General features: G+C 31.7%; 1 protein-coding gene across 5 annotated transcripts in view; it reads left to right on the top strand.

Annotated features, from left to right (window-relative positions):
- Positions 1-552: 552 nt before the first annotated feature.
- The window catches only part of LOC127721227 (unconventional myosin-Va-like), a 101,929-nt gene continuing 77,987 nt past the window's right edge, over positions 553-24,494 (top strand). For all 5 annotated transcript variants that reach the window (XM_052227906.1, XM_052227908.1, XM_052227907.1 and 2 more), the window contains exons 1-10: positions 553-740; positions 7,522-7,629; positions 15,464-15,575; positions 17,477-17,533; positions 18,285-18,429; positions 19,803-19,959; positions 20,595-20,725; positions 21,649-21,743; positions 22,537-22,644; positions 23,164-23,270. In XM_052227906.1, coding sequence (XP_052083866.1) covers positions 714-740; positions 7,522-7,629; positions 15,464-15,575; positions 17,477-17,533; positions 18,285-18,429; positions 19,803-19,959; positions 20,595-20,725; positions 21,649-21,743; positions 22,537-22,644; positions 23,164-23,270 — 1,047 coding nt within the window. In that variant the 5' untranslated portion in view covers positions 553-713. The remainder of the gene's footprint in view (positions 741-7,521; positions 7,630-15,463; positions 15,576-17,476; positions 17,534-18,284; positions 18,430-19,802; positions 19,960-20,594; positions 20,726-21,648; positions 21,744-22,536; positions 22,645-23,163; positions 23,271-24,494) is intronic.

The raw sequence follows: 24,494 nt of genomic DNA, 5'->3' as shown, positions 1-24,494 counted from the left end.
CCGACTTCCACATTTTTTATCTCATTTTTATTTTTATCTTAATTAACATTTGTTATTCATTGTTATAATTGATTACAGATTTTTAAAAACTTTTATTTAAAAGTAATTTTACTGCATTTATTCACATTTCTTGATGACTCAGTTTACATTTATTTGACTCCATTCCAGTTTTTTGTCTCCTTAGTCACCCAGAGACTCAGTTTTGCCGTTTATATGATTTTTGATATAATTTTTACCGCCCTTCATGTAGGCTTCATGTAACCCCACACCTTTCCTTCTTTTAAAAAAGTCTCTCTTTACTACATCCACCCCACAAAGGATCTATGTATGGCCTCAATATATGCTCCCACCCTATAAATACCAGCAAACGAAATGCTATAGCCTATCGCGTTTAAAAAACAGTAAGCAACGAGAAATCTATTTTTAGCAAGTTTATTCACGACAACTTAATCAACGTAATTGCCCGAAGAAACACGAGATTTTCTTTATCATCTAAGCGTTTGATCGTTACCTGGTCAATGTAGATATTGTCACAGGTAAAACAAGTTTACACATAATCAAGATATCTTGATAATATTCGGTGGGTGGAAGAGGAGGTCATATTTTTAAAGACAATATAGAACCATCTTAACAAATGGATTAGACAAATTACTTGGGATATGTAAACCCCTGAAGAATAACCTTTTTGACTCAAAAGAAGTTCTAGTCAGAAAATGACGGCAAATGAACTTTATGTGAAGGTAAATACGCCCATTTAAACAGGATATACTGTTGTGTTTATATATACCGTTTGACAGATTGTGGACAATGACCCAAGCTAACGGGATTTGATTTTTAAGGATCTGGTCACTAAACGATTTAATAAATTATTAAAATTCTTAGAACCATTTATTCTGTTGAAGCTTCAAAACACACAAACACAAATAAATTTTGCATCAAAACTTAAACTAGCCTAGATACAATACTCCTTATCAATATTGGTCGGTTGCTTCTGTGCGCTTCAAAGATTTTTCTGTTCCAAATTGATGCCACAGAAGGAAATGTCAGAATGTCAAATGTCACAAATCCATAATCCTGTGTTATATAGTCCTAGGTCCTGTCAGGGTTTACGCTACTAGGATGAAGAAATTACTTTCCATGACTTCCAAACGTGATATCTAGTGGCCCAGGTGTTCACAATGATCATTGGTAATGTTATATTTTGGCCAATTAAGTTGATAAAAACAACAATTTTTAATTTATCATGTTTATAAAACATTATAAGTAAAGGAATGTACAGACATAATGTAAGACAATTTATTTCTCAAGAAACACTTGCAAGCATTGATTTTGTAGATTGGTCATATGTTATTTCAAAGGAACAAACCGCCTCGGTGGTCTCGTGGAAGTGTGCTTCAAATGTGCAGGTGTGGGTTCGAACCCGGCCGGTTCAAACCAAAGACTTTAAAATTGGTATTTGCTGCTTCTCCGCTAAGCACACAGCTTTAAGGAGTAGGAGCAAAGACTGGTCAGCTCGGAGTCAGAATAATGTGTCCAGGTCAAGTGACATGTCTTCATGAGGACTATTACCTGGTGAACTAACACGTTAAAAATCCTGCTCAGCGTGTCGGTCTAGTACACAGCAGGGGTAAATTTCATATTACATTAACATGTTCTCGTCCTGAATATGCATATTAATTTGCCGCTGGATGTTAAGCAGCAGTCCATCATCCTCATCAAAGGAACAATTTGTATGCCAACAAATCAATGTTTTATTTTATCTTGTTCACTTCCAGCAACCCAGTTACATGAGCTTACATTAAAAAATTCTGATTTGGGAAAAATTTATTGGTTACTTCATGAAAATGTGATTAGAATAGCCTTAATTAAGTCATGCAAGTTAAAGTTTGCTCGAGTTATTGCATTAAAAACATCATATTCCTTTCCAAATCACTTGTTATTTATTTTTATAAATTTTTATTTGTCTGCAATTGAAATATTCATGATAACCAGAGATTGTAGACGGATAAGCTATGACATGTATGAATGAATTATGAAATCTGTATTATTACAACAATAACTATAGACAAATGCATGGCTCAGCTGACAGGAGAATAACCAGGGTTAGCAAAAATCTGGAAGGTTGCCCAGTTCAGATGGACATACTTTGGAAAAACCAAAATGACAATTTACAAAAAATGTAAGACTTCACTGTGACAATTGTTCTGTTACTATAATGTTTATTATGATACTCCCAACTTCCAGTCAGGGGTACTACTTGTACAAGTAATCTTTATTTACTTGAAGAAGTAAATAAAATATACTTATACAAGTTAATTATATTGTTTGAATAATCTCCCCTTAATTTTCTAAAAAATTTACTTGTTTAAGTAAATTTTTTTTACAATCCCACAAAAATTCTCAGTTTTGAGATCTAAAATCATACCTTTAACAATCTTTCTCAGGTTAGCTCATAATTTTTGATAAGAGTTCAATGTTTCATCTCATTAATTCAACAAAGAAACTGATTGAGCAAAGATCTTAAGTATTTGCGCAAGGCCTTCAAAAATTGCTCCTTGGGGGCTTGTAAATGAGCAGTGTTCTAAAGATAACAGACAAATGAGATTTTCATTGTCCATAAAATTACACTTAAATGAATAGTAAAGATATCTGCAAAGGACAGACAATTCAAAATTCTGTTATAGCAAAGAAGTTCTAAGAATTCAAGAAAAGAAAATAGGATGACTTTTTTACTTGTATAAGTAAACAAATCTGAATGTCTAAGGAACATAACTAGGCCTAAAAATAATTTACTTATACAAGTAAATAAAATACACTTGTATAAGTATCCTACAAATTTACTTATATAAGTATATTATAATTACTTCTTCAAGTAAATAAAAATTACTTGTACAAGTAGTACCCCTGACTGACTTCCCAAGCGTGAAATAAAATGGGATATGAACAATACAAAAAAGAATAAAAAGGATACAAATGGCAGTATATAAATTAAGTTCACATAGTAAAAACCAAATATTATAGGAGGGTGGTAAAGGGTTATTTTCGTGCCAAGTGTTTTGCCATTTTTATTTCATGTGCATCCCTGAAAAAGGTTCGTTATTCACCGTGTTTCGTGAAATCGGTAAAAAGATCAACGTGCAAGAAATTTTTAATTGTTCATTCATTGTGAAATGGCAATTTTATTTCGCGTTCTTCCATGCAGATACCCCCCTTTACGCCCCTCTTATAGGTGTTGCGAACGAACAAGCACTTCTCTTTATCAGTTTCATAATGAGAAGACACTTTTCCCTATGATTCTGATGTAGTGTCGGATGTCGTAGATATCGATAAGGTAAATGTAGATACATGTACCGAAATGTAGATAAAGTCCATAAAGTTTACCTGTGTCTGCAGATTTGCCAGTAGGGTATGGTTCCTCCCTAATTACTTGTACTTGTATTGCAATTAAGCAAATCTGAAAAATCGTTATGTTGTGTACTAGCCATGAAATTAATGTATAGTGACAATACATAACAAATATCTTAGACTTTTGCATTTTAAAAGATTTATTTATAACAGAATTTTCAATCAAATACATTCTTGAACTTTCTCCAAATTAATTTATGATGGATTTATACTGTCGAATTCTGCTTTGATACATGTATGCATTGGTGCCCAGTGTAGTGTACCCTAAAAAATTAAGAGGGTCTTCCTAATTTGCTTTTCATATATGAAAGCTAGAACTGAGTTTTTCCATGCTTGCCATCTAGTCCACTATTTTTTGGTAAGATTGTTGCACATATCTTGAAGTTGATATTAATTATGCATGATGTGATCACAAAATGAGGTTAATTGATAAGTAATACAGTGGCAGATCCAGGGGGTCCAGGTGTTGGAAACCCCCTTTATTTTGACGATCAATGCTTTTGAATGGGGACATATGGTTGGAACCCCCCTTTTAAAAATGACTGGATCCGCCCCAATATACAGTTTTTTATTGAATACAAAAGGGTTGAAACCTGATATTAAATATATATATATATATATGTAAGAACAAATTTAAAAGTTATAAATACTGACAATCATACTGTCATGACTGTGGATTCAGTATTATTTGTGTGATACCAATTTTCATGGGCTTCGTTGGTACAGGTGTACTTCAAAATTGAATATTTAACAAACTACAAATTTTCCATAGGCTTGTATGCAAAAACATGGCAAAACCATGAAATAATATATCAACAAAAATGCAAATACACAATGCTTAGAACCAAAACACACAGACAGAGTTCAAATATGGGCAGTGAGTAATCTACCGTGCTAGAGTTATACCCCTTTATAACTTGGAAAATTGCATTTTAAATGAATCCACAGTATAAACTGAATCTGATGAAATAATATTTTTTAGTTTTCAATTTCATTTACAAAAATGAATTTTCATATATATATGTACATGTACCTTCCTTATTGGTACAAACAACAATGGGAATAATAAAATGCAGTCTTCACGATAAACCAGTAGTCTGAAGCCTGAGGCTTGTTAACTTCCTGGTGGGCTTGTGAAAATTAGTCTTACAGGCCAATATTAGAATTTATACAAACAATTCTGAATAATGGGGTGTGGGCATGTGGTCCAAAAAGTTTACATTGAAGACTGAAAATGTACATATATTAAGAAAGACTTTTAAGTAAGTCAGATGTATACTAAAATATAAAGAAAAATAGTTTTAAAATAAAAATTGTAATTGTAATTGCTTTTTTCATTGAATAGATTAGGGCTATTCCAGAAAATATATGAAGTATGCATAGGGGTTTGACACTAGCCAGTCAACACTGAGGTAGTGAGTTCCAATCCAGCACCTTGCAGGTGCGCTCGACTCCAAACTTAACTGACTATGATTGTCAGTTTTCCTACCGAAGGTGGGTGGTTCTCTCCAGGCTCTCTGGCTTCCTCCACCAATAAAACTGACTACAAAAAAGCACAATGGTGCTGAAAGGGGCGTTAAACACCAATCAATCAATCAATCATAGGGGTGTGACAACATTTTTTTATACCCTATATATATAAGCTAACAGGGGGCCTCAGTGGCCGAGTGGTCTTAGTAGTCGAACTACTGTATCACTAGCCATTCAACACTGAGGTTGTGAGTTCGAATCCTGCACGTGGCAGGTGCACTCGACTCCAATCTTAATTGACTAGGATTGTCAGTTTTCCTACCGAAGGTCAGTGGTTCTCTCCGGTGACTCTGGCTTCTTCCACCAATAAAAACTGACCGCCACAAAATAGCACAATAGTGTTGAAAGTGGCATTAAACACCAATCGATCAATATAAGCAAACACCCGTAACTTTTGTTTTCATTTGTAGCATGCATCCACCTGTAGAAAACTTCCCACTAACACAGATAGAAATATCATGTGGTGTCCAACCCTCTCATACATTTTTTCCTGGAATAGCCCTAGTTATTACATAAAGGAACTGGATTACAAGAAATGTTACCCCACACAAATAGAATAACCAATTATAAATCCTTTATTCCAGCTACATGTATTAAATATCTGAGCAATTGATTAAACCCCCTTTGAAATTAAACTGTTCCAAAAATAAACTCAATCAGAAATCTATTGCCAATTTCCACTTACACAAATAAACAAATCCTATTGAATCCTCTGTCTGCTGTTGTTAATATAAGTATCTGGTGCATCATGACTAATAAACAAAATTACAAATTTGACATTTTGGATAATTATTTAATGATGATTTAAATACTGAGCTATTAACTACAGTTTTGTGTATAACTATGAATCGACTAAAGAATTGTGACAGTATTTACCGGAGATTTAATTTTCAAAGTTTTCTGCAAGATTCTGATGTTCAGGAGCTGTTTACAAAGGTCTGTAACATTGGGGTCTACTGTCTTACAAACATGAGGAACACAGGGAATGATAATATTATTAAGAATTTTATGCCTATTGGTGGATAGATTGAAAACATCTGTTAATCCATTTTCTACATAAGGAAATGCCTGTACCAAGTCAGGATTATGACAGTTGTTTTCCATTCGTTTTATGAGTTTGAGCTTTTGGTTTTGCCATATTGTAAAGGACTGTTCATTTTGAATTTCCCTTGAAGATCGTTAATTTTGTTAATTTACTTTTTACGCTAGTACTGCTTGTGATATTGAATAAAAGGGATATCTTTGTTAATCTGTCTGAAAAAGGATAATATGATGGACAATTGTGGATTAGCATCGCTACAACTTATGTGAATTTTATTATTTCAAACTGTCCACCATGGGAGTGGACACGAAAGAGGGCAAAAGTTCTACGAAAAATTCCCTGTGTCTATCCTTTACATTGAACATGTCATGTCAATTCTTTTCTTTCATCATAGGAATAGAACATTTCTGAAGATGCTCAATTGATGTTACGATGTACCTTTGAAAAGTATATATGCTTTAAGGGTACCAGTGTTACAAGTACCTTGGTGCGAACTTATTGTGAATTGTTTTAAATATACATGATATAGCGAAAAAGCTGTCATTGGAAATAACAAATAATCATGAGGATTTTGATGTGCTTTACAGAGAATAATAGTCAGTAAAGGGGAAAACAAATAAAAGAATAGAAAAAATAGGCAAAAAAAATCAGGAACAGTCTAAAAAAATAAAGAATATAGAAATGAAGGACCCCCATCCAGAGCCTCCATCATGCATGTGTGAATTACCATGTGTTATGTAAATCAGAATAAGACTTCGAAAAATATAATTATTCTGGATTTTATAGATCCAGAAAAAATGAAAAAAGGATCAAAACCTGTAGGGCCATCTTTAATCTTATCAGCATGTTTTGACATGTGTTGTTGTTGTTGTCCATTGTATGTTTATTTTTATGCCCCCGTCGTCACCACATGGGGCAAAAAGTGTTATCCTTGTCCTCCATCCGTATTTCCCAAAATAGGTTTCCGTTCTCTTACTTTAGTTTGCCTAAAACAAATGTTATGAAACCTATACACAATGCTTATTACCACAAACATGACAAAACATAGATCAAGTTCTAATTTGGGTGGCGTCACTTTTACCGTTCTTGAGTTATGCCCTTTTATAACATTAAGCGGGGGCATCATATGTTCTTCATTTATTTCACAGGAGTCATTTGTTTGTGGTTAATATGGTGTATTGTACCGTTCAATATTTTCAGGAATTTCAGTTGTTCTTTTTATGTACTGTCAATTCATTTATTTCCATGGGAACCAATATTTTGTGGATTTAGTAAAACTTGTATTTTCATAAATATTTCATTTCTTTGATTTCAAAGTTTGCATACATGTACAATGCACAAGCCTATAGAATTTTTCTCATTTAAATTGTCCCTTAACCCATAAAATCCACAAAAATTAGGAACCAATGAATAAAAGAATACACAATATTACTTATCATTGCAAATTGCAATATAAATAATATATATACTGTATTAAACATTTGTTAAACTTCAGATTTATAAAGTAATCAATCTTTTGATGTTAATATTTGTTTATTTTTCAGGGTGCCAGGATATGGATTTCCGACCCAGATGCTATTTGGCGAGGAGCTGAACTATTGGAAGATTACAAAGGACCAGGACAGGTCAAAGTTCGGTATGAGGATGGTGAGGTGAGATAATTAAGCAATTTTTATGGTGGAAAAAAGTTTTTCATTTACTGTAATATACATAATGTTGGACAAGTAAATATATACTCATTATAACATGTATAACATTGATCATGTTGATTGCAATGAAATAATGATATTTCCCAGTAAAATAAAAAGTGATAATTTCACATGTGAAATAAATACAATAATTTCACTCCTCTGATGTCATACAACAATACATGTAGGTGTCATTATATTGTCCATGACGTTGCATAAAAACAAATTAAGAATCAAAGAATGTGTAGAAAAAGATATTGGTCGAGGACCAGTTACTGTCAGTTACCAGTTAACGTCACCTGCCATCTTATTTAACAACGGAAGCATCGCGTAAAACAACATACTGCTTATATCTTCATTCAAATGTTTTTACTTCATCTGTAAAATCCCTGTTTTGTTTGATCTGATTAAGATAGGGAAATGCTCAATTTTTCTATCAATTGAACACGTTGTAGAAGATACATGTACAGGGACATAACGTCATCACTTTATGAGGTCCATGATTTTGGAAAACTTAGCGTTGTAGACAAAGCAATAACTAACCTTGATTTAGAATATACAATTTCTTTCAAAAGAACTTTAACAAATTATAAATTACAAGATTGAAGTCTATACGTCCCTTCAACACATGTTCAATACAGTGTAAGTGGTTATTTTCAAGTAACATGAAGTTCACATTCAGAGCGAGGATAGGACCTTTCTAGGCTTTTAAATTGGACCAAATTAGTGGTCAGACTGGTGATGTGTATGGTTCTGTTGACATACCTTCATCTTTTCTTGCAACGCAAAAAGCAAAATACAACATTAATGGTCCCGATTACATGTACAAAATGTAAATTCTATCATTTAATAGCAAGTTTAAAAAAAATGGTAACTGGTCATCGTATCCATAAAATTTCCCACAAAAATCATTGTACTAGTATCCCACCTTTAGTTGTTTATAAGAGGAATTATAATCAGAGTCTATGGTCAGGGTTCTCACTAAGGATTTTTGAAGGCGAGTCCAGGGACTTGTCATTTTTGGCCATGGTGAGTCCAAAAGTAAGAAGAAGATATTTTATTGCAATATGATTTTTTATTTTAGCCTCCATGACCTAATAGAGCAATGAAATGACATTAAATTCAGATTAAGTTTAAACTTTTGCTATAAAATGATGATATGTGTGTTCAGTTTATACAAAATTTACAATCTTGATGCATCTTTGGACTCACCCGTTTTGAAAATGGTGAGTCCAGACAAATTTTCATGAGTCCAGGACTCGTGGACTTGCCTTAGTGAGAACCCTGATGGTGCAAGACTTTACTTTTTGTAACCCTTTATTTTAAAAGGATTTTTTCCCAAAGAGTTCATGTTAAAAATTATTTGAGAAAAACTGTGAATTCTGATGGTAACTGGTCAGAGACCAGTTTATTAAGTTCCATGCATTTTCGATTTTATTTCCATTAAAAAGTCCTGATGGTTAATGTAATAAAAAAAACAAGTGAAAGTTCAGGACAAGTACAGGGCAAAGAAACATTTAACATTTTTTTTTACAAAAGAAAGCTTTTTTTTTATCAAATAATCGTATGACAGTGTTTCATTGTTTGGTCATGTATCTGATAAAAGGTGTGATAGATAAGTTGAAGAAGTAGTATTATTTGACAACTTAAAATCTTTTGATAATTTTTTTCATTTTTTGCCATGACATTGTCAGTCTGCTTTCGACTTATAAGTTTAAATATCTCTTTGATATCTTTCATCTCTTTTATATATTTTATTTTTAAACAAAGTTTTTATTATAAGTATTAGATACACCTATGAAGGCGTTAGCCCGATTGGGTGTATCTAATTTACACCAAGATATTTTTGTCAATGCAGAATGGTAGTTTTCCACAATTTAAGAGGGGGGCCTTTCAGCGATTTGACAATATGTTATCAAAAAGCATGATAAATGCAGGGTATCCAATTTTATTTAACGACATCTTGGTGTAAATATATTTTTAAGGAGTAAAAACAAGTTAATATTATGTGTATTACAATCAATGGTAATCATTCAGTATCAACGATCATGGTCATTGGTGATGATATCTAAATCAGTCATGGTCATAGGTGCACAAGCTTTATCAGACCCTGAAATCTTCTTCTGTTTTACGTGTACAATAAAGTACTATATATATATATGGTCACTGATATCTATACAAAGTTGTCGTAACTGAAAAATTTGTTTTATCAAATAATCTTTCTTTTATACATTGTTATACAATAGAAAATTTAGGAGGAAAAGAAAAGCAACAATAAGATTAATTGTATTTTATACTGTACATGTCAATGCATGTGTTAGTGAAATTTACTTGTGTTCATAGAATTTAAACATAATCTCAACTAACAAACACAGCAGTATTACTGAAGATTAAAAGTTTTTTAAACAAAATACATGCATATATTCGGCTGTTTTCTGCTCTTTGGTTGGGTTGTTGTCTCTTTGAAACATTCCCCATTTCCATTCTCAATTTTATATACAGTCTTTTGCAGCATCAAAAACAGAATACACACAAAACAGTCAAACATGAACTTTACAGTCCAAGGAGTTAAATGCTTATAGTAATTAGTATTAAAAAATACATCACTAAATATAAATGCTATAATTTTATCACGTTTATTTGTGGTCATTCATGATGTTCAGGAAATACATAAATTGCTGACATTTCAGGAAGTCTCTAGATTTAATTTAAAATGATTGTTTGTTGAATAATTATATTTTATTGATGTTAAAAACTGTAGATTTGTCAGTGAACAGGTAGAATAAAGATTGTGAACAGGTAGAAAAAAGTACATGTAAATGGAAAACTAACTGCATGTTACATCTTATTCCTTAGAGTGTAGAGTAAAATGAAAAATAAATTATTGAGACTCTAGTCTTCAGAATTGTTCTGATAAACCCATTATTTTAGCATGCTTTTTTTAGAACACTTATGGTAAGCCTAATTATAGCAACTTCCAAGATAAAGAACAGTGATAATGGACTTTTCCTTAGATATCTCTGTTATTTTTTTTCTCGATATTAGTCCATTATAAAAAAAAAATCCTAGATTCTCATCCAATTTCATTTTAGATTGGGTGGGTGAGCAAATTTTATTATTTACTCTTTTTTGTCATAAATTTTAAAAACATAGCAAAATAAAAAAAAATTGCCAGAATTTTTTTAATTTTTTCTCCCAGAAAAAGGATATGTGTGTGTAAGAAGTAAGAATCTAGGGTATTTTTGTTATTCCCTAATATTGTTGGTTCATATTCATGCACCCAGTATCCTTACTTTAATTTGTATTTATTTATAAGTTTATATTAAATGGGAGTCCCTGTACCAGCCTGTAGTAGAAACCTATATATATCCTGTCTCATCCAATTTGTAACAGTTAATTTTCACTTTATGGACCTTTGTACAAATATGGATTGTAAGTCATGTCCATAGTAGATTATAAAGACATCGCATGTTTACCTGAATATTTATATATATATACAAGTGTACCCTCTGTAATTGACAACATAATAAGAAATTAACATGTAATTTGTTTCTCTGAAGCAACAATAAAATCTGTCATTGTGTTGATAAATCAATAATGTCCAGCAGGCAATGACATGTCTATTAAATATGGAGATCTACATCACTACATATATATATATATACATGTACATTTGATAATGAAGTCTTTGAAAAAGTCCTGGAGTCAAATTTTAAAACAAAATTAATGAATGCAGATTTGAATAAGTAACATGTATATTTGTAGATACATGATAATGAACAAATTACAGAAAGAAGATTTCGAATAAGTGACATATACATTTGTAGATACATGTAAATTGGACAGCAGTCCTGGCAATCAGTACATCAAATTTTATTTTATGCATAATAATTTTGAAAAGTTAAGTCTTTTAAAATATCCTGGAGTCATATTTTTATGACAAAATTTAATTAAGTGACATGCAGATCTATGCATGATAATAAGACAGTAGCCCAACAATTTTATTGTAAATCTTCCTCAGTACACCAAATATAACACATGATAATGATGAAATTTTGAAAGTCTTTGAAAATATCTTGCAGTCATATTTTTAAAACAAAATTTCTGAATGCTAATTTCGAATAGTTGACATGTAGATGCTTGATAATCAAAAAGGAGCCTGACAGCAGTTATTGTAAACCTTCATCAGTCGATCAAATTTTACACATAATAAAGATTAAAAAAAAAGATTAAAGCCTTTGGAAATGTCCTGGATTCATATTTAATGCAAAATTACTGAAAGCAAATTTTAAATAAATGACATGATGTATATATGGGTGATAATTCGACAGCAGCCTGACAACAGTTATTGTAAACCTTCATTATGACAGTACTTCAAATTTTCACATGAATAAATAATGATGAAAAGTAAAAAATCTTTGAAAATGTCCGTGAGGGATATTTTTAAAACGAAATTTTAATTAAGTGACATGCAGATCTATGTGTGATAATTAGACAACCGTCTGACAACAGTTATTGCAAACCTTCTTCAGAACTTCAAATTTTACACATGATAAAGATGAAAAGTTTTAAAAAGTCTTTGTAAATGTCATATATTTTTAAAACCAAATGACTGAATGTAGATTTTAATTAAATAAGTGACATGTACATACATGATGATTAGACAGCAGCCTGACAATGGTTGTTGTTAACCTTCATCAGTATGCCGAATTTGGTGATGATAAATAAATAATTGAAAGCCTTTTTAGGAATATGACAACAAGACAGCAACCAAACAATGAGTGTTTTATACCAACATCAATAAACTATCTTATAAACATGACAAACTTTCAGTAATATCTTGTAGTGGTATCTTTTTTTTAGGGGCGTGAGGAGCAGGGAGGGATTCAAACAAAAATTTTCAGATACAGAATTTCGAGCAAGATGTAGAAACGAGATAAAACACACACACACATGTTAATTTATATTCAGATCAGGAACCTTCAGTGGTGTTTTTAAACTCAGTATAAATTCAGTCATTTCTTAATCTACTGTGGATTCATTTATTTTCGTGGGTACCAATTTTCGTGGATAAAGGAAAAATTGTATTTTGGTGAATATTTGATTTGATGGTTTTACAAAGTCTACATATTTTTCATGTCGGGGCCTATTATAGCCGACTATACGGTATGGGGTTTTCTCATTGTTGAAGGCGTTGCCTATAATTGCTTACATCCACTTCATTTGAACTTTGGTGGATATAAGTTGTCTCATTATATACAATATATAAGAAGATGTGGTATGAGTGCCAATGAGACAACTCTCCATCCAAGTAACAATTTATAAAAGTAAACAATTATAGGTCAAGGTACGGTCTTCAACACGGAGCATTGGCTCACACCGAACAGCAAGCTATAAAGAGCCCCAAAAATTACTAGTGTAAAATCATTCAAACGGGAAAAACAACGGTCTAATCTATATAAAAACGAGAAACGAGAAACATGTATGAACTACATAAACAGACGACAACCACTGTACATCAGATTCCTAAGCCTATATAGAAAATTTATACTTTGTTGAACATTTAAATTAGCGGTTTAACTTTACCCAAGAAATCCATGAAAATTGGTATCTAAGGAATAATAATGAATCCACAGTATTTCAGTTAAGGATGTTTGCTACTCTAGTTTTAGACTTTTTTGTCAGATATTCGGAATCCTCTGGTTTTGTCCAATGTAGTACCAATAAAAATTTTGCCCACTAACCCTCACTTTTCTTTGCATACTTTTATGAGGGGCGTAAAGGGGGGTATCTGCACAGAAGAACGCGAAATAAAATTGCTATTTCACGATGAACGAACAATTAAAAATTTCTTGCACGTTGATCTTTTTACCGATTTCACGAAACACAGTGAATAACGAACCTTTTTCACGGCTGCACGTGAAATAAAAATGGCAAAACACGTTGCACAAATATAACCCTTTACCACCCTCTTTTATTACATATACATGTAGTTTATAAACCAATTTTTGAAAATCTTATAAAATCCTTGTTATTTTTTCATAGTTTTAGAAAGTAAAAAGGTGCTAATGTTAAATGTAAGAAAAATCTAGAGAGAATCATTTCCTGCCAAATTTTCAATTGATTATATCTCATAAACAAGGAAACAGACCTGTAATTTATTCTACTTTTTAAGTTCCCTTATTTATAAACTATCAATTTATAATAGTCTTTTAAAAAGTTTGTTATTTTGAAACAGGGGAGGGGACATCCTAATTAATATCAACCATGGCAAGAAAATTAAACGTAAAATTTGAGCAAATACAAACAAATTCCTAAGTGTAAAAAAGTATTGTTTTCAACAAAGGAAATTTTATAGCGACCTATATACCTTGTACATGTTAATTTGACAAGAAACAGAACGTTCACTATGCAACTGAAGTAATTTATCACAAAACTTTATTACATATACATTGATAGATAACCCTTTGAAAAATAAAGATGTTAATAAAGTCTGAACATAACAAAAACATATTTTTTTATAAAATAAGGATATGTGGTATGTTTGCCAATGGGACAACTATACAACAGAGTCCTTTAACGTAGATTTAAGAAATTAAAGGTTGCCATACAGCCCTCAACAATAAGCTTAGCTCATACTGTATATAGTCTTATAATGTGAAATAATTCAAGCAAAAAAAACTGATTGCTGGATTTTAGACACAACAATAAGGGGGGGGGGGGGGATATTACAGCTTTACAGCAACCAACAACAACCATTGAATTACAGGTTCCTGAATGTTAAAATGTTTTTAAGCGAAATTCCATTCAGGTTTCAAAATAAATATCAATGTACTGAGAGATTGCATGTTTAAATTTTAATTTGTTTTATTTTTGAAAAAGTTGTATATGTAGCTAGGTATTTAATGTTGCTAGTTTAAATTTTAATTTATTTTACTTTTGAAAAAAAAGTTTTACATGTATCTAGGTATTTGTTGATGATTGTTTGAATTTAAAATCTGAATTAAGATGATTTAAATGTCAGATCTAAATAATGAGAAGATTTAAAATATAACAGGTGTGAAATAAATGAGAAATGAACATGTGTTACAATGGCAGAAATATGACACTGTTTTGGCAAAATGTTATATTCACAAACTTAGAATATTGTTTTGCTATAGTAGTGTGTAGTTATGTTTTCTAGTCCGTGCGTCTGTTTTCTAGTCCGTGCGTCTACTCCATATTTCTTTTGTTATACCTGATATAGCTGAAATATCATTTTCACATTTTTAAACCAGAAAAATAGAACAAGATGAAAACAAATCTAAAGAAATGTGAAAGTATTAGCAGTACAGGGGACAGATCTAGACATACCTAAACTCATAGGGAAAAAACCATAACAAAAGTACATAGTTCCCAAGAAAAATTTATAGAGGGGAAGTCCATAAAAACTGACAAAATCAAATGTTATCAACCAACAGAACGTGTGAAAAACAACTGTCAAAGTGACTTGGTACAGGCATTTTCTGAAAACAATTATTGGTTAAACCTGGTTTTATAGCTAGCTTAACCTCCCACTTGTATGACAGTTGCTTATAGTTCCATTATATGTATAAAATTGGGGAGGAACCCAAACAGACGTAGCAGTTGTGACAATAATTTAGATCCAGCAGCCAAAACTGTGTAAACATACATCACAGACCTACAACAACACTGACTAAAAAAGTTCAAACTAACAAAAATTCAAACAAAAGAAATTTAGACATGATAGATGAACTAATGGTTTTATATAATATGTTTTAATAATTGTTTTTTGAAGGATTCAGTTCTGGCGATCAAAGATAAAAACAACCTTCCCCATTTGAGAAATCCAGAAATTTTGATTGGTGAAAATGATTTGACATCACTAAGTTATCTCAATGAACCAGAAGGTAAATTATGCTTATGTGTTAAAATATAGAATAATAAAATAAAGTTTACTTTGTTCAAAGTATTAAAGGGTGGAATAAGGCCCTAATAAAAATACACCTAGATTCATATCAAGATTTATATGAAAAATTTGGGAGGGGGTGCAAAATTGATATTTGTATTTTTTTTTCCCAATTTATTCGGGTGAAACCTGGTTAAATAAAAGGAGAGAAATATAAAATCCTAGTTAAATTTTAGCAGAGAAGAAATCAGAGATTTTTAATGTATACTTTTCTCATGATAGTGCCGAAATAGTCGTTTTTAGCTCACCGGGGCCCAAAGGGCCCCATGTGAGCTTATGCCATCACTTATATCTCAAAAACTAAAGCTTTTAGAGCAAATCTGACATGGGGGTAAAATTGTTCAATTGGTCAAGATCTATCAGCTGTGAAATTTTCAGACTAATCGAATAACCCATTGTTGGGTTGCTGCCACCAAATTGGTAGTTTTAACAAAATTTTGCAGTTTTTTGTTATTATTTTGAATATTATTATAGATATATATAAACTGTAAGCAGCAATAATGTTCAGCAAAGTAAGATCTACAAAAAGTTAATATGACCATAATTGTCAATTGACCCCTTAAGGAGTTATTACCCTTTAAAGACAATTTTACACAATTTGTTCATCAAGTTTGCTAACATTTAAAAATCTTCTCCTCTGAAACTACTGGGCCAATTACCTTCAAACTTTAAATAAATGTTCCTTAGGGTATCTTGTTTATAAATTGTATCCAAAGTTTGTATCCATCGACAAACATGGCTGCCATGGCTAAAAATAGAACATAAGGGTCAAATGCAGCTTTTGGCTTATATCTCAAAAACTAAATCTTTTAGAGCAAATGTGACATGGGGTAAAATTGTTTAATTGGTCAAGATCTATCGGCCCTGAAATTATCAGATGAATCGAACAACCCATTGTTGGGTTGCTGCCACCGAATTGGTAGTTTTAACAAAATTTTGCAGTTTTTTGTTTTTATTTTGAATATTATTATTGATATATTAAAACTGTAAGCAGCAATAATGTTCAGCAAAGTAAGATCTACAAAAAAGTTAATATGACCAAAATTGTCAATTGACCCCTTAAGGAGTTATTGCCCTTTAAAGACAATTTTACACAATTTGTTCATCAAGTTTGCTAACATTTAAAAATCTTCTCCTCTGAAATGCAGGTGAGCGATTCAGGCTCTTGAGAGCCTCTTGTTTTCTTGACTTGTTTCATTTTACACACAAAAATCACATGTTAGTGTCAGAAATCTATGCTGTGTCATGATCACGTTAACTGCATCTGCATGAAAACATGAACTTATGTGGTAGGATTTCATCGATGGTTCAGGGAATAATAAAAAAGTGTTTTCTTATATTTACATAGAAATCTATTAAAATCATTCCATTTGCTTTAATTCACCAGTGTGAAAAACATAGCAGATCCATGCAAAGAAAAATGTCACATGATATGAAATCTTCAGCCTCCACATTGAAACAACAACTACTCAAAACTCTCCATTTGCTTGTCAATGTATGGCAATATAAAAATAAGAAGATGGGATATGATTGCAAATGAGACAACTCTCAGTCAGAGACCAAATGACAGAAGTTGTGTTTTGGTGCAATATGTCTTGATTTTGATGTTTGGTGCAGCATGTCTTGATTTTGATGTTTTAATGGAACATGTCTTGATTTTGATGTTTGGTGCAGCATGTCTTGATTTTGATGCAGCGTGTCTTGATTTTGATGTTTTGATGCAGTGTGTCTTGATTTTGATGTTTTGATGCAGCGTGTCTTAATTTCCATGTTTTGATGCAGTGTGTTTTCTTTTCTTTTTTGTAGTGTAGATATTAATGTAGATTTTTCTTTTCTTTCCAGTTTTGTACAATCTGCAGGTCAGATTCATGGACCAAAACATTATATATACATACTGTGGTAAGTTTTTCAACTACAATATCCTTCAAGGATACATGTGTGTCAGCTTTTCACCATAAGGATACAATCAGCTACACATTGTTACTCATCATTACTAAAAATCTGCTTCAAAGATTTACCCCAATCTGGTTAAACAGATCCTGTGTCCCTAGCTTTGCTACAAATTTTTGTAGGCTTGTAGTAATTCGACAATCAAGAGGATCCTGAAAGTTCTTTGATATAGAAAGTAGAAAGAAAAGTGGTCACAGATCCTTGTAAGCAAAGAATGGATACAGGATCTGTATTTTAAGCAAGTAAAATTTTCCATTACATTAGATATAAAAAAAAGAAATAATATAGCATTTTTTTTAACTTTTTTTTATAATTTCTTGACAAAAATGTGGCAGTTTTAAATTTGAAAATAATATGGTACCGAGCAGAGAAGTATTGTATCATCTGCAAACAAATTCCTTCTCTCTGTGTAGTCGCAATGGCAAATTTAGAGGAAAGCAAGAATATATAGACGTCATAATTGATTTTTGAGTAGTGAAGAAATGTGATTAGATAAACCACACATTGATTATAAAAAAACTGAAGTGATCAGGGGAAGAATAAATTGACTTAAGAATTAAAGAAATATGAATATTATTCCTTATTCAAGACTACAATTAAAGTTTAGATTTGTCATTATTTCTTCAATAGTTCAAACATTTATTTGCTCTCTGTTTTCTGTTTTTACCGAAATCCTTGTTGTCATGGTCATTTTTTGTAGGAATTGTACTCGTGGCTATCAATCCATATGCTGACCTACCCATTTACGGAAATGAGATCATCCAGGCCTACAGTGGGCAAGATATGGGGGCCATGGACCCTCACATATTTGCTGTTGCTGAAGAAGCTTATAAAAAGATGTCTAGGTAAAGATCCTTTTTGAAAGTGGTGAACTGAAGATTTCCACCTATTGTTTTTTAAAATGCTTGATTGAAAATTTTGTAAAATCTTCCATAGATAAAGAGTGTCCTCAGTGACTTAAGTGGTGTACATTTGTAAGTAGTTTATCTATAGTGATCACTAGCCTGTTGAGGTTGTGAGTTCGAAAGTAAACTCATGGTGATGGCAAAGTGCTTTTGACTCTGATTTTAATGGACTAGGATTGCCAGTTTTCTGTTGAAGTTTGGTGGTTCGCTCAAGGTACTCAGACTTCTTCCACCAAAACTGGTTGCTATGATATAACCAAGAGTTCTAAAATTGGCGTTAAACACCAACAATCAATCAAACATTCTAATGCAACATCTTTTGTAATGTTTCTTTTGATTGGATAACGTCACCAATTTTCATGGCATCAATTCACAATTGATGCTATGAAAATGTACGCGCAAGCTCAGATGACGTATGACAGTTTTTAAATGTATGTTTTATCGTTATTTTCTGTCAGTTTCATTAGAATGGAGATAACAATATTGCATTTTAAGCTAACGCGTCGCCAGTAAACTTAATTTGGGACCATCAAATCACTAATTGATGCCGCCAGAGCTTAAAATACAATACAGTTATCTCCTAAATCTATAAATGAATAATTTAGGGTTTTCAAGTGAATGCATAATGTAATGTCTTTTGAGATATAATGATAATACTTAAAATCTTAAATGAAAAAATAGTTTGGACAAAGAACTGTTTTAAGATGATAACACATGATTGTCATGTGAGCACATTTTCAGTCCTTCATAACATGAAGTATAATCATTTTCTGTCCAATTCATCAATGAATTTGATGCGCCTGTCATACTAAGTGAGTTGTTTAGCTAGCTATAAAACCAGGTTCAATCCACCATTTTCTACATAAGAAAATGCCTGTACCAAGTCAGGAATATGACAGTTGTTATCCATTCTTTTGATGTGTTTGTTTTTTTTGATTTTGCCATTTGATTGGGGACTTTCCTTTTTGAATTTTTCTCGGAGTTCAGTATTTTTGTGATTTTACTTTTTAATAAGAAATCATTTTATGTATGAATGATTATACTTCATGTTATGAAGTAGCAGGGGTATATAGTTTTGACTGGTCTGTCAGTCATCTTGGTTTCCAGAGGGGTATTCATATGCTTAATTGGGATTGCAACCATACTTGAATATACATTGATATATGGAATTTACACAGTATACATGCCTTTAGAATAAAAAATGTAATTTCTATATTATGTGCTGTTATTAAATCCAATCACATTTAAAGATTTCTAAGAAGATTTAAGAATTTACTTTTAAATAAAAGTATTATAATTATAATGTATTACAGATTTGAGCAGAATCAGAGTATTATTGTGAGTGGAGAGTCTGGTGCCGGGAAGACTGTTTCTGCTAAGTATGCCATGAGATACTTTGCCATGGTAGGAGGATCTCAGGCAGAGACACAAGTAGAAAAAAGAGTACTGGCTTCCAATCCCATTATGGAGGTAAGTGTACTATTGCATTATAAGAATTTTCTTATTCTTATATGCCTGATTTGAATGGGGACATTATGTCTAGTGCCCCATATTTGGAAAATGGCTTTTTTATCTTTACACCATCTTGCTGTCAATTGAAATTTGAGAACAAATCTACTGAATATGTTAACTCAGCCCATCCCATCAGGTCATTTCGTCTTGTTTGTACAATTAATGAATTCCTTGTAAATTGTCTCATCGTCATTTAGATTCTTAAATGGAAAATTATATAGACTGAATACTTTATAAATTATTCTAAAGGTTTCACCCATACATAAGTTCATATGCACATGATTGATATATAAAAGCACAAAAAACTGAAAATCATCAAAACAGGTTTTGTTTTTCGTCTGTTGTTTTGAACCTAAATTAGACCGTTAGTTTTCACATTTGAATTGTTTTACATTTTTCACTTATTGGGACTTTAATAGCTTGCTATTGGGTATGCTTTGCTCATTGTTTAAGGCCCTAATGTGACCTTACTACATCACTTGCTCTCTGGTGGAGAGAATTCTCATTGGCTATCATACAATATCTTCTTACTTTTTATTTTGAGTTATTTTTGTTTATTTATGGGATATAGGAACTTTTTTGTTTATTTATAGGCTATAGGAAATGCCAAGACAACAAGAAATGACAACAGTAGTAGATTTGGAAAATACATAGAACTCTCATTCAACAAGAAAAATGAAATCATTGGTGCTCACATGAGAACTTACTTACTGGAAAAATCAAGGTAAGATTTGGCCCAGAGATTATCACTTCTCACATGAGCTCTTACTGCAAAAATTAGGGTAAATGTTTGGCCATTGTATGTATCCATGAAGATGGTCACTTCTCACATGAGGTCTTACTTACTGAAAAATCAAGATAAATGTTTTGTTCTTTTCTGGTATCATGAAAAGAGATATTTCTCACATGAAAACTTACTTATCTGAAAAAACTAGTTCAATATTTTTTTCCAATTTCTGTTGTCATAAAGAAAAAGAAAAAAAAAACGAACTTACTTGCTGTATATATCAAGTTATTCATTATTAATGGATTATTTGGGTGAGGTTCCCAAAGAATTTCTGCAAAACACAAAATAAAGTATCAACCAAAGTACTTTTTTTAAATCTATGAAAATTGGTATCCACTAAAGTAGACAAAACCACAGTATACTTTTAAATAATTTTGTGTTGCATAAAAAGTAAAATCACAAAAATACTGAACTCCGAGAAAAATTCAAAAAGGAAAGTCCCTTATCAAATGGCAAAATCAAAAGTTCAAACACATCAAACGAATAGATAACAACTGTCTCATTCCTGACTTGGTACAGGCATTTTCTTAAGTAGAAAATGGTGGATTAAACCTGGTTTTAAAAATAGCTAAACCTCTCACTTAGTATGACAGTCGCATCAAATTCATTGATGAATTGGACAGAAAATGATTATACTTCATGTTATGAAGGACTGAAAATGTGCTCACATGACAATCGAATAAATATTCCAGTATAAATACACTATATAATTTGTTTTGAGTATGCAAAATGTTTTATTTCTCAAATTGCAAATATAAAACAGGTCAAGAAACAAAATTTGAAATGGCCTTGTGTTTACTTACAATCTATGATTTTTATTTATTGATCAGTTTGACTCTAATATTCTCCTTCTATTACAGAGTAGTCTACCAAGCCTCAGATGAGAGAAATTATCATATATTTTATCAGATGTGTGCTTCCAGTGATCTTCCAGAATTTAAAAAGTTTCAGTTAAGTAAGTCCTTCTCAGAAACCCTATATATCAGTCTATACTGTAAATCAAGTAATTTTTGCAAGTGATTTATTTTTGCGACTTTTTCGTGAGAAGAAAAAATGGGAATATAAATTTAGGAGAATACATAAAGCTTGGAACTTTTCTATTTAACTACATCAAATATATTTGAAAATCACAAAAAAATAATAAACATGAAGTGGACTAATAGGGCAAATAAAGGCAACAGTAGTATACCGCTGTTCGAAATTCATAAATCGATTGAGAAAAAAACAAATCCGGGTTACAAACTAAAACTGAGGGAAACACATCAAATATAAAAGGAGAACAACGACACAACAAAAACACAACATTAAAATGTAACACACACAGAAACGAACTATAATATAACAATGGCCATTTTCCTGACTTGGTACAGGACATTTTAAGAAAAAAATGGTGGGTTGAACCTGGTTTTGTAGCTAGCCAAACCTACCGCTTTTATGGCAAAACAAGAAATAATGTATTCAAGAAAATAGGTTGGTTTACAGTATTAATACATGAATTTCATGAAATTTTTTCCAAAGGAATTTTTGTTATTATAAATGATACCATTCTCATATTTTTTCAGTTATAAAAATATTACAATAATTTGGGGAAATAACAATACTAATTAATTTGAGTATGCTTAAATTATATTATTATTGATTTTTTTCCACACAAATTTTAGCTCATCAAACCAAAAATGATAAGTCCCTTGACACATCTAAAATGATTTTAAGGTAGAGCTTTAATTCATTGTCTTTTTTATTTGCAGTGGCAGCTGGTGACTTTTTTTACACGGCCCATGGAGGAGATCCAGTTATTAATGGTGTGGACGATGCAGACGATCTCAGTGACACCAGGGACGCTTTACTTCTTTTAGGTAATTTATAATATTTTAGTGACACCAGAGATGCTTTACTTCTTTAATTATTAAGATCTTGGTAAAAAATGCCAACATCGCTTTATAATTTTAACGCATCTGATGCGTTTTTCTTTTCTGGATTTACCTTCATCAGGAATGCTCAAAGTCAAGTACTTGAAAGCCAATAATGTGTCATGTCATAGTAAATCTACATGCATTCATTCTTTTAAGAAATTATAGCTTACCCTCAAAGAGAGGAGCACATAAGAATGTACATGTCTGTCAATATGAAAATAAAGAGATGTTCATTCATCTGTATGTTAGTCCATCCGTGCGATTCTGGTTTCTGAATGATATTTATATTTTGCAGTAGGTCAATACAAATCACCTACATTTGTACACCATTACTCGATATCACAGACATTAATATAAAATTCTGACGTCAAAAGAAAAAAAATGGTTGATAACATAGAACAAAATGAATTGTTGTGAGACACCATCAGGTCAAGTGTCTAACAGTTAAATTTCCAATTATAGGTATTTCTGCTAAAGATCAGATGATGATATTCCAGATTTTGGCAGCCATTTTACATTTTGGGAATGTGAGAATAAAAGAGGCAGAAGGAGAAACATCAGATATTTCTGTAAGTTTTGTTGAAAAAATCATACAGACCCATTGGTGGCCTTCGGCTGTTGTCTGCTCTATGGTCGGGTTGTTGTCTCTTTGACACATTCCCCATTTCCATTCTCAATTACAGATATGTTATTAAGAAGTTTCAAAGTACTAAACATTTAGAAAATGATGATATGTATTTATAAAAAGTGGGGGTATACTGTTTTACCTCTGTCTGTACGTCCGTCCCTCCCTCCCTCCCTCCGTCCGCCTGTCTGTTCCTTGAATATTTTTGGTGGCATCTTTCTCAGGAACTACATCATAAGGATTTCTGAAATTTGGTTTCAGAGTTTATTTAAGTCAGCTATACTGTGTGATTCGTTTTCAGATTCATCACTCAACAGCTTCCTGTTTACTGAACACATACATATTGTTACACTATTAAAATTATCCAGTTGTGGGGGGGGGGGGGAGGGGGGGTATCACAGTGAGCATTAGCTAGCAGTTTCACATGTTATAGATACATATCTTTAGAAGTTGACATGAATTTTCAGTACTTTGTAATCAACCTTCATTTTACAGCATATTGTGGATTCATAATTTTTTAGTGGAATAACAACTTTTATGGATTTTGTGGTTATGAAAACTGCAAGTCTAGATGTTTATTAACAAAGTTAAAATTTTCAATTGGCCTGAAAGGAGACTTTGTCAAATCCATTAAAATTATAATGAAATATCCATGAAAATACAAATTTTCCTCAATTAACAAAATTTTGTATATATGAACCTATTATATAATTCTGTTTTGTTGGTTCAGAGATATACATGCAAGTCCTGTTGACATTTTATAATTGATGCGTCATTAGGCGTAGGAGGTACTTTATAACAATTTAGATATTTATCAGTATTAGTCATATGATATATCATCTATACGTATGATAGAATGCTTTTTGCAGGCTCTCAGAAACAGAATGATACATGTAGCACTCATGTTCATATATAATTTTTCTTTAATTGTTTAATGAGTTAATTTTTTTTTTACTGTCAACATATGAAAATAAATGCAGAAAATTCTGCATGCATTTGTTATTGCAATTCTTGATCGATGGACAAACATTTAAAGTAAATACTGCATATTAAAAATGCTTTCAGAATGATAGTTTTTATTATTATTTTCCATTATTCTGCACTTGTCCATTATTCTCTATTTATAAACCCCATCCAGACCCTCATATATAGCTAACATGTTTCTAAT

This window comes from Mytilus californianus, unplaced genomic scaffold, assembly GCF_021869535.1.
Source record: "Mytilus californianus isolate M0D057914Y unplaced genomic scaffold, xbMytCali1.0.p SCAF_12, whole genome shotgun sequence".
Lineage (NCBI taxonomy): Eukaryota > Metazoa > Mollusca > Bivalvia > Mytilida > Mytilidae > Mytilus > Mytilus californianus.
Note: the sequence above shows the minus strand (reverse complement) of the source record. Positions and strands in the feature narration are given on the sequence as shown.